General features: G+C 39.3%; 1 protein-coding gene across 1 annotated transcript in view; it reads left to right on the forward strand.

Moving 5' to 3' along the window:
- Nucleotides 1-12045, forward strand: part of HERC6 (HECT and RLD domain containing E3 ubiquitin protein ligase family member 6) — a 96103-nt gene that overhangs the window by 8598 nt on the left and 75460 nt on the right. Inside the window, exons 3-8 of the mRNA XM_006900020.1 lie at nt 206-282; nt 765-992; nt 3635-3729; nt 7253-7380; nt 8562-8698; nt 11305-11372. Of these exons, the coding sequence (XP_006900082.1) occupies nt 206-282; nt 765-992; nt 3635-3729; nt 7253-7380; nt 8562-8698; nt 11305-11372 (733 nt within the window). The remainder of the gene's footprint in view (nt 1-205; nt 283-764; nt 993-3634; nt 3730-7252; nt 7381-8561; nt 8699-11304; nt 11373-12045) is intronic.

A 12045-nucleotide genomic window follows, 5' to 3' on the forward strand; every position in this document is an offset into this window, starting at 1 on the left:
TATGAGATGGATTGATTCGGTGACTGGGGTAATCGGGATGGGAGTGTCAGAGGTGGTGAGGTTGTCACAGGATAGAGCAGGGTTTAGGGCTGTTGTGCATAGGGTCGCTATGAGTCGCAAACTACTCGATGGCACATAACAACAAGTCCATGTGGTGATCCACTCTAACCAAGGATTAACAGATCTTGTCTTCTTTTTACTGTAGGAAAGTAACCACTCTTACTGATAAGAAAATAATACAAGTTTCCTGTGGACATTACCACTCCCTGGCTTTATCTCAAGGTAAAAAAATTCTGTGATTTTGAAGTCTCTTGAATGTCAATAGGAAATAATATTTGTTAGGGTTGGGTTTGTTTGGTTTTTTGTGGTTTTTTTTTTCTAAATTAAAGTACTTATTTTATTTAGATTACCTTCATTTCTGATTTTGTCTTTTGAGATTTCTTTTTCTTTTCCAATTTTGGTGAAATTATTCACAGCCAAAGAAACACCATTCCAACAATTCCAACTTGTCCAGTTCAGTGCCACTGATTACATTTTTCTGTTGAGTTTGCATTCTTGCTGTCTTGTTCTAACTTTGTGAGAGGGCCTTTTGAAGGTGCCTTTTTTCATTCCCCAGCCTTCAAGTCAGAAACTTGAATTCTATTTCCTGTCTTCTCTCTGATTCATTCATCAAAGGATTGTAGAATTACCATGGTAGTTTCTGCTTGAATTTAAGTCTGTATTCAGATGGGTAACTTTTCTGCCTTTTTCTTCTTTTTTTATAGATGGTGAAGTTTTTTCATGGGGAAAGAACAGTGATGGTCAGCTGGGTCTGGGGAAGGGGTTCACCTCCCAATCCAGACCACAGCGGGTGCAGTCCCTGGAGGGGATCCCACTGATGCAGGTGGCTGCAGGAGGGGCTCACAGCTTTGCCCTATCTTTCTCTGGATCTTCGTTTGGTTGGGGAAGCAATAATGCAGGACAGCTGGCTCTTAGTGGCAAGAATGCCTTAGGTAAGGAGATAATCTTATTCTTCTAGAAAATCATTACTTCTTTCCTAATAATAAGAATAATACCTAACACTATGATAAACAAAAAAGACTGAAGTTATCAAGGATGTACTTTCATTTAGATCCACAATCAACACCCATAGAAGCTGCAATCAAGAAATCCATTAACCTATTGCCTTGGGCAAATGTGCAGAAGGCTGCTTGAAAGACTTCAAAGGCAAAGATACAGCTTTGAGGACTAATGTGTGCCTGGCCAAAGTTCTGGTATTTTTAGTAAAATGAGTAAGGAAGATGGAAGGAGAATTGGAAGAAGTATGGCAATGGCAAAGAATATTAAACAAACCTAGATGGCTGGAAGAACAAATAAATCTGCTCAAAAGAATTGCAGCCAGAATGCAAAGTGAGGGATGCAAGACTTCAACTCACATACTTTGGACCCGTTATCAGGACAGGTCAGTCTCAGAAGAAGGACAGAATGTTTGGTAAAGAGGGAGGGCAAAAGGACCTTCAGTAAGATGGACCGACAGTGGGCTCCAAAATGGCAACACTTGTGAAGATGCCATTGTTGATAGGACAAAGGAATGTTTCATACTGTACAGTCACTGTGAGTAAGAACTGACTTCATGGCACCCACCAACAGCAACAACTGAACCTTGCCCTATACCCTATACCTATACCTCACCGTCTCTGACACACCTGACCCAATTGCCAGTCAGAGGAGTATCAGTCTATCTCCTCCAGGGTCTTCCTCTCCTAGGTTGACCCTCCACCCTTCCATGCAAGATGTCCTTCTCCAGTAATTGGCCCCTCCTCACAACGTGCCCAAAGTACATGAGATGGAGTTTCAAAATCCTTGCCTCCAAGGAACAACTTGGCCACCCTCTCGAGGACAGACTGTTTGCTCTCTTGACAGTCCAGGATATGTTCAGTACTCTTCTCCAGCACCACAACTCAAAAACATCAATTCTTCTTTCTTCATATTTAATCACTGTCAAGCTCTTAGATGCATAGCAAGCAATTGAGAAAACTATGGCCTGTTTCAAATACATTTTAGTCTCTAGACTGATATTGTTGTTCTTCAGCACTCTGGAGATTTCCTTAAGGGCCAATTTTCCCAAAACAACTTGTCTTTTGATTTCCTGACTGCTGATGACAAGGGTGTTGAATGTGGATCCAAGCAAGACTTAATTGTTAAAAACCTCAGTCCTTTCATCTACCATGATGCTGCCAATCGGCCTGGTGGTAGGGACTTTTTTCCTTGATAGAGAGATGTAGTCTGTATTTGATGCTGCAGTCCTTAACCTTCTGCAGCACACATTTCAAGTCGTCCTCAGTTTCAGCGATCAAAGTTGTGTCATCAGTGCAAAGCAGGTTGTTAGTGAGTTTTCCTCTAATATTCATGACTTGTTATTAGCTGCCTTCAAAACCAGAGTATTTCAGCCTCCCGTCCATAATTCCTTTCAGGGAGGGAGGTATGTCACTTTGGGGATGTAACTTTCTAATATATCTATCTTTACTCTTTTACAAAAAAAAAACCCCATTATATTTCAGTTTCATTTTCTTGTACATAAGTTGAGACCACCTCAATGGCATCTAACAACCACATGACAGAAATATGACACTATGATAACATGAATGGAGATGGAACTCTTGAAATTTGGTATGAAAGCCAAACTTCAAGACATTACAGGTTAATAGCTTCCAGAAACAAATCCTGAAAGATAGGATTTTCCCACCCTAATGCACTTTTCTTCTGTTTGACCGCACTTTTTGTTGTTGCTAATTATAATGCAAGTTTACAGAGATTTTGGATTTCCATTCATTCATTGTTGCATTTTTCTCCCTGCCCACCCCCATCACCCCCAGTTAGCTCCTCTCTTTAAAAAGTAAAAGAAAAATTCTAGGGAGCTCTGGTGGCCTGGTGGCAAGAAGCTGCACTACAATCTCAGAGGTATGCGGTTCAAATCCACCAGATGCTCTGCTGGAAAAGGAGGAACAATCTCCTCCTGTACCAGTCAGATCCATTTTGATGGCACACACATAATAAATAATAAAATTAAAAAAGAAAAGTAAAAGAAAAATTCTTGCATTGTTATACAATCCCTCCCCCCAAGTCCACTCCACTAAGCAGCCTTTGTTCTGGACTCCTGTCATGAAAATAATACTTAATTATATATCCCTTTTAAACATTTCTTTCCCTCATCTGTTTCAATGCAGTATACATTGTTTATCCCATCTCTCTCAGTCTCCCCTCAACCCAGATGACAGTCCCATTTTACAAAATGGCACTATGCAGTATTAGTCCTTTTGTGACTGAGATATTTCACTCAGCATAATGTCCTCCAGAGCCACCCATTTTGTATAATATTGCATGAGTTCCTTATTTTTCAATGCAGCATAGTATTCCATCATGTGACTATACCAGAGCTTCTCTATCCATTCGTTTGTTGATGGGCTCTTGGGTTGTTTCCAACTCTTTGCTATTGTGAACAAAACCACAATATACATGGGTGTGCATTTAACCACACTTTTGATCTTTGTTCACTTTTTAAAATTTATTTTAATGAATCATATGGGATATTTTTAACATTGTTGAAGGTTGAGGTTCTTTCTTGTACTTTAGAAATTGGGCTTTCTTTCCACAGCTCTGCTCTACAGGCCTCATTCAGTTGGTGCCCTGAAGACTCTAGGTGTGGTCCACATCAGCTGCGGTTCTGAGCACACTGCTGTGCTTACTCAGGTGACTCAAAATGTGCTGCTATTTTTTTTTTTACATTCCAGAGAAATATTCCCACAAGTGTATGTACTGATTATTGTTAAAAGCAAGTTGAGCATCTGTATGTGAGCATACTCATTCAATGTCCAGTTATCAAAAGAAGAGAGGTTAGCCAAATACATACCATGTGATCATCAATATCCCATGAAAAACTGGATTTCAGCTTGACAGACTACTTTTACATTCCTGTTAAAAGAACTAACCTTTTGGCAATTATTCATTGGCAGTAGTTCTATAGATGAAAAATTTTATAGAAGTGGTAATACAATTTTTAATTTTAAGGGAGCATGTAGGCGAATTAGTGGTAAGGATTTGCACTGCCAACCCAAGGGCAGGCAGTTTAAATCTACCAAGTGCTTTATGGGAGAAAGATGGACAATCTCTTCCTGTGAGATTTACTGTCTCTGAAAACCCATTAGAGAGTAAGCTATGAGTTGGTACTGACTCTACAGAATGCAAGTTAATTTTTCAAGTTTTTAATAACTTATATTATAAATGAGACCAAACTTTGTTCTGTTTCTTGCTTGGCTTATGTCAGAATCAGCCATCTTAATTGTTTCCTTTCCTTTTTGGATTGGCTATACAATGTGTTAGGAAATGCACTGGGGAAGTCTGCTATCAGGGATCTCTCCAGAGTACTGAAGAGCAACAGTGTCAGACAGGAGACTAAGATATGCCTGATCTGAGCTATGGTCTTCACAGTTACTTGCTGCTCATCAGAAAGCTGGACAATCACTAGGGGTCATAGAAGGAGAATTGATGCCTTTGAGCTGTGTTGCTAGAAAAAGGTATTGGACTCTAGAAGAACAAACAAGTACTTCCAGGAGAGGGTGAAATTAGGCTGCGTCTTGGAGGCAAGGATTCTGAAGCTCCATCTGTCATACTTTGGGCATGGAGCGACCAGTCTTTGGAGAGGGACATCATGCTTGGGAGGGTGGAGGGACGGCACAAGAGAGGAAGACCCTGGATGAGATGGATTGATTCAGTGACTGGGGTTTTGAGGGTAGGTGTGTCAGAGACAATAAAGTTGGCTCAGGATAGAGCAGAGCTCAGAGCTGTTGTACATAGGGTTGCTACGTGTCACAAGTGAGTCAGTGGCACATAACAACAATATAACGTGTTTAAGTGGGGTGAATTCTCAGAACAGTAATAATGAATAGACTTGAAGACTATTTGTGTGTTTTAAATGTTTATTTTTAAACTCTCACAAATCTCAGATTCATTGTATAGAATTGGAACCAACTCATAGCTAAGCCTCCAGCAGGTTTTTAGAGGCTGTAAATTTCATGGAATGAGATTGCCTGTCTCTCCCACAGAACTGCTGGTGAAGTCAGTCTACCAGAGAGGTGTGGCCTTTGATTTAACAGCATAACTCTCTGTGGACTTTGTCATTAGTGAGCTCTATTTCAAAACTATATACCCCAAATAAATTTTATTACTTATTTAAAATACATACCTAAAATCAAGAAGTCCTCAGTTTTTGGATTATGTGTCTTCATTGGTAGAAGAAAGCTAGAATTTTACTTAATCACCATATTACCATTCCAAAGAGATTGAATTCAGGAAAATGTTTCAATAAATTTTCAATAAATTTAGGCATTACCCTTGATCCAATTTATGTGTCCGTTTATTCACTCAACATGCATTTTTTGCATGCCAATGTTGCAGGCTCCTCAGACTTGAGAGTTCCTGAAAAATCTAATCAAGGTTGAGGAGCAGAGAGACTGTCTTTCAGATAGATAGAGTTTATTGGAGAGAGGGGGAAAGTTCAAGGAAGAGAATCAAGGTGGTTCATAGCAAGCACTTTGCTAAGGCATACAAGGCAATAGTAATTTATTATTTTCTTAGTGCTAATAAAGTTCTAGGGAGCTCTGGTGCCCCGTTAGGAAGGAACTGTACTGCAATCGCAAAGCCACATGGTTTAAATCAACCAGCTGCTCTTCAGGAGAAGGATGGGTAATCTCCACCTGTGCAGTTTGTTGTTGTTATTATATGCCATTAAGTCACTTGTGACTCATAGTGACCCTATGTACAACAGCTCTGAGCTTTGCTCTATCTTGAGCCAATGTGTCTCTGACACACCTACCAACATTACTAAAGTCACTGAGTCAGTTCATCTCATCGAGGGTCTTCCTCTCCTGTGCTGTCCCTCCACCCTCCCAAGTATGATATCCCTCTCCAAGGACTGGTCCCTCCTTACAACATGTCCAAAATATGTCAGATGAAGCTTCAGAAACCTTGCCTTGCACACTCTCTAAAATGAACTTCTTTGTTTTCCTAGTAGTCCATGGTATGTATATTCAATACTCTTCTCCAGCACCACAGCTCAAAGCTTCTGAAAACACACACACTAGATCGATTCCAACTCAACAGCACACAATAGGAACTAAGTTTTACATATTTACTAACTCTCTGGGGAGAACAGGGCTTTCTGGCATTACCTTTTTTAAGATGGGTTCCATCATAAAGACGGGCTAGTGGGAATCACCATTTTTGTACTGGTGTGGTCTCTGCAAATAGTAAGGTCTTATTGAAGCTTAATGCTCTTTGCTGCCTCTAGAGGAAGATCATATAGCAGTCAGAGGATACTTAAGGAATCAGTTTAAGCAGATTCCGCTTAGAAAACAAAAGGAAGCAAGTATTCCTTGCAAGAGATTGTGGGCTTTTTTTATTAGGGAAAGACCTCTGCATGTAGCTCTCTGACTTGTTACCTGACACCCTTCCTAAGATCTATCTCTGCTATCCTGTCTCACTAAATTCTTAAGGGAATGCTGCTGATTATTCATGTTTGATGAATTAATTCTATATTCAATATTCTTGTTTGTTGTAGTTGTTATGTGCCATCCAATTGGAACCTACTCATAGCTAACCATCCAGCAGATTTTCAGAGGCTATAAATTACATGAGAAGAGATTACCCGTCTTTCTTCCACAGAACAGCAGGTGGATTCGAACCTCGGGCCTTTGGGTTAGCAACATAGTTCCTTGCCACTAGGGTAAAGGACCTCTCCTATTCTCTAAACAAGATGGATTGACACAGTGACTGTAACAATGAACTCAAGTATATCAGAGATGATGAGGACGGCACAGGACAGAGCAGAATAGGGATCTGCTGTTCATAAAGTCCCTGTGGGGTATAGTCTACTCCACGGAACCTCACAACAACAACCTGTTTGCATAGGTGGCATAATCTGTAGGAAGCTTTGTTCCGGCCTACAGGCTGTGCTTCTCTGACAGTTTGAATTCACCAGCCACTCTGAGGGAGGAAGAGGGCAGTCTCCTCCACGTGATTTACAACCTCCAAAAACCCAAAGAGGATCAGCTGTGACTCACTTCCAGCTCGGCAGCAATGTCTTTTAACCTGCTTACATACAACTTGCATTTCCAATAACAGTCTCATGTTAACTTGCTATGATCCGTAATGTTTTTGCTTTTAATTATTTCTTGTTAGGCTGAGAGGAATCTGATTTCCTTCCTATTTTAAACAGGATGGCAAAGTGTTCACATTTGGAGACAATCGCTCTGGACAGTTGGGGCACAGCCCCACTGCTGAGAAGAGTGGCCCACAACTTGTGGAAGGGATTGATGGCCTAGTTTCCCAGATAGATTGTGGAAGGTAAAAGGTTTCATTACTTTCTCATGGGTCACCATTAACCAGTTGCTGCAAAGTCAGTGCTGATGCACAGTGACCTTTTGTTTCTGAATAGAACTGTTTTCTGAGGGGTTTTCAATCATTGTGACATTTCAGAAGTAGACCACCTGGTCTGTAGGAGGGTCAGCTATGAGCAAGTTGTGACTTAATGGCAGATAACAACAGCAACAACATTTGAGTTAACAGCTAAGTAAGTGCTTCATTTGTGCATTTTACAGGGTTACTTTTACCGTGGGAAGGAAGAGTTATATTTTATCACTCTAAATACTCATATGAAATATTACTAAACCCTAAAATATGTAGCTGCTATTTTTTAAGTTATTCTAATGGATATTTGTTTCTTTCAAGTATAACTGAATTTTCCAGGTTTCCCTTTCTTTACCCTAAATGTTTCATTTATTTAATAAGAATGAATTGGAATTCTACTGTATGTAAATCATTTTACTGGGTGTTAGGGATAGGGAAGAGAATTAATTACAGAAACAAAGATGCTTAGATATTTGAGTTTTTAAGACAAAATTGAACACTATTGTACACTGTTATTGCTTGCTGCAGAGTAAGCTCATGTTGACATTAAGTATGAATTGAAATGTTGCTCAGACAATGTTTTGCTGCAGTTCATAAGGTCATCATTGGCTAATTATTTGGAAGTAGATCACCCGTCCAATCTTCGTAGTCTATAGCAGCCTGGAAATGTCACTAAAACCTGTTCACCATAGGTGACTTAGCTTGTGTCTGAAATACTTGAATTATAGGTTCCAAATGCATAGCAGCATAAAAGCCCCCATTGCACAACCAACTGGTGGACTATATGTCAGTCAAGTTGAAGATAATGTATATCTGCATATATTCAGAGTTTTATATAACCTAATTATGAAGACATTTTTAATATTACCACCTAATTTGTTTATAAGAAAAATTGTACTTAAAACACAAGTTAGAGACCATATAAAGACTTTTGTCACCAAGTAATATTCTACCTTTAAAATTCATACTTGCATAACAATTTTAATAGCTCCTGGTTTCCTCCCCACCCTCCATACTAGCTCTTTCACTCTTTCATCTGGGTACTTTCACACCATAAGATAAATCCACTAATTTGTGCTAGGAAACATCTTCATTGCAATGTCTTCTCTCTCCTGTAGTCATCACACCCTCGCATATGTCTACACCACTTGCAAGGTGGTATCTTTTGGTCATGGACCCAGTAACACAAGCAGCTCAGCTCATGCAGATGCCTTGACAAAGAACACTGTTGCTAACTGCCTGATTTCGGCTAAAGGTATGAGTGGTCCTATTAATATATGGTTTAGTGTTACATGACAACACTAATAGAAATGCTACGTACAATCCATGTTCCAATTATTAAAGATAGTTTGCCATTATTTTTCCTCTCTTGAACTGACATCCAATCTAGACTCTACTACTACTATAACTATCTGCAATTCTTCTCCTGTCCATAGGGTTTTCTGAGGCCTGTTATTTAAGAAGTAGATAGCCAAACTTGCTTTTTAGTCTCTCTTAATCTAGAAGCTCTACTGAAACCTATCCACCATGAGTAACCCTTGTAGCTTTCAGTATTACAGTAGCCCACAAGTTATCTCAGTATAGCAAACTGTACTGTACTAATTAGAACATTCTTATCACCAGACATAACAACCTAACAAAAGAAGATGGAGGGAATACACAGAATCACTGTACCAAAAAGAAATGACCGACAGTGAAAATTTTCAGGAAGTTCCATGTGAGCAGGAGCCAATAGTAATGAAGGAGGATGTAGAAGGTACATTGAAGGCATGGTAAAAAATAAGGCTTCACTAATTGATGACATACCAATTGACTTGTTTCAGTTAACAAATGCAGCTCTGATGTACTCACCAGTCTATGCCAGGAAATTTGAAGGACAGCTGTATGACCAACAGATTAGAAGAGGTCCATATTTGTTCCCATACACATGAAGGGTATTCCAACAGAGTATGGAAACTATTGAACATTATTATTAATATCACATGCAAGCTAAATACTGTTGAATATCATTAAAAACCAGCTGGAACAGTACATTGATGATAAGGAACTGCCAGAAGTTCAAGCAGGATTTAGAAGAGGCCATGGCATGACCAATATGTCATCTGATGTCAGATGGTATAAGAGTGCAGAAGAATATCTATTTATGTTTTATCGACTGAATAAAGACATTTAACTGTGTGGCTCATAACAAATTATGGCTAACATTGAGACGAACAGGAATCCCAGAGCATTTAATTATGCTCATATGAAATCTATACCTGGACCAGGAGGCTGTTGTGTGAACAGAGCAAGAGAGCACTATATGGTTTTAAATTAAGAAGGGAGTGTATCAGAATTGTATTCTTTCTCCATATCTATTCCATCTCTATGCTGAGCAAATTATTCAAGAAGATGGACTCTATGAAGAGGAATGTGACATCAGGATCAGAGGGAGACTTATCAGTAACCTATGTTATGCAGGTGACATAGCCTTGCTTGCTGAATCAAAGTGAGGAGGACTTGAACAATACACTTGTTGCAGAAAATCAAAGAATATATACAGCCTTCAATATGGACTGCATCTCAATGTCAAGAAAACAAAGATTCTTACTACTGGACCAATAGGTAACATCATGATAGATGGAGAAAAGATTGACACTGTCAGGAACGTTATCTTACTTGGATCCACAATTAACACCCTTGGTACTAACAGTCATGAAATCAGGAGACATATTACACTGAGAATGTCTGCAGTTATGGACCTCTCCTATGACTCATCCTTACTCCTTATTGAGGAGTAAGGTATCAGTTTGGGGACTAAGATGCATCTAATTCAGGCCATGGTCTTTCTAATAATTTGTTATGCATCTGAGAGCTCGACAATGAATAAGGATGACAGAAAAAGAACTGATGCCTTTGAGCCGTGGTGTTGGAGCAGAGTACTGTACTCCTATGGACAGTCAAAAGAACAAATATTTAGGGTGCAGCCAGAGTGCTCTTGGAGACAAACATGATGAGAATTCACCTTACATACTTTGGGCATGTTCCTTGAAGAGGGACATGAAGCTCAGAAATGTAAAGGGTCGGCAAAGGAGAGGAAGACCTTCAACCTGGTGGATTGACACAGTGACTGCCACAATGGGCTCTAATGTTTCAGGAAGTGTGAGGATGGCACAGGATAGAACAGGGTTCAGATCTTTTGTTCATAGTCACTAAAGAGGGTATTTGACTCGACAGCACCTAACAACTACAATAGAAATGTGTTATTCAACTTCCTTTCAGAGGAACTGGCAGGTTTTTCTGGTATTTATTTTTAAATTTATACTTTGTGTACTTTTCTTACGCATAATTCCTATAATATTTGATAATCACTTCTACAGATTAAAGTATTGCAAAAGAAGATGCTAAATCCGTTTCTTAAGCATTGAAATATTTATATAACACTGGTGGCCTAGTGGTAAGAAGCTGAGCTGAAACCCCAAGGCACACAGTTTAAATCTACTAGCTTCTGTGTGGGAGAAAGATGGACAATTTCTTCCCATGCAAATAACTGTCTCTGAAAACCTATTGGAGGGTCAGCTATAACTTGGTTCTGACTCTATCTACGGCACACCACAACAATAACAGTCAATATTCTTTAAAAGGCAGGTTAGTCTGACTTCATTTTTATGCAAATGTATGAAAAGATATATTTTAAAATAAGTTCTTATTAATATGACACACTACTTATAAAAATTAACATATATTATGCTGTTTGCAATCAGTATCCATTCTGGGGAGTATAAATTGCCAATAAATAAGTTTATTTGGCTTAGTGATGCCTCAAATCTATTTTTCATTTCTAAAATTTCTAAATGAAAATCTATACCTTTTTTTTTTAAGACCTTGGGAATGTTCACGTCAAGCACATTTTTGCTGGAGCATATGCAGATTTTGTGACAACTTATCAGGTATTATATTACTGTTTCTTTACATGTTTTCCCCCTCGATTGCAGGATGGTTTTGAATCGTGTCATTTGTTTGCATTCACATTTCTTAGCATCCTCGATTTGTAAAACTGCTGAAGCAAATTACACATATTGGGTAGTTAAAACAGCAGTTTCTTCTTTCACGGCTGGAAAATAAAAGTTCAAATTGGGGAGTGAGCAGGACCATAATCCCAGTAAAAGCTTTAGGGAGATTCTTCCTGTTTTTAGCTTGTGGTAGTTGTTGACCGTTCTTAGAATTCCTAGTTATACCTGTATCATTTTATTATCTGTCTCTGTCTTCATGTGTCTTTCTCTCTGAATGCCTGTCTCTGTGTCTCCTATCTTCTTACGGGGCTATCCGTCAGATTCTTAACTTGACTGTTGTTGTTAAGTGCTATCTAGTTGACTAAGACTCATTGTTCTTGTTGTTCTTGTTGTTGTGTGCCATCAAGTCGCTTGCGACGCATAGTGACCCTATGTACAACAACCCTAAACCCTGCTCTGTCCTGTGCCAATCGCACTGTCTCTGACACTCCCATCCCAATTGTCCCAGTCACCGAATCAATCCACCTCATAGAGGGCCTTCCCCTCCTGCACTGTCCCTCCACCCTCCCAAGCATGATGTCCTTCTCCAAGGACCGGTCTCTCCTCACAA

The sequence above is a fragment of the Elephantulus edwardii genome, unplaced genomic scaffold (genome assembly GCF_000299155.1).
Source record: "Elephantulus edwardii isolate Elephantulus edwardi_28Jun2011 unplaced genomic scaffold, EleEdw1.0 scaffold00270, whole genome shotgun sequence".
In the NCBI taxonomy this organism is placed as follows: Eukaryota; Metazoa; Chordata; class Mammalia; order Macroscelidea; family Macroscelididae; genus Elephantulus; species Elephantulus edwardii.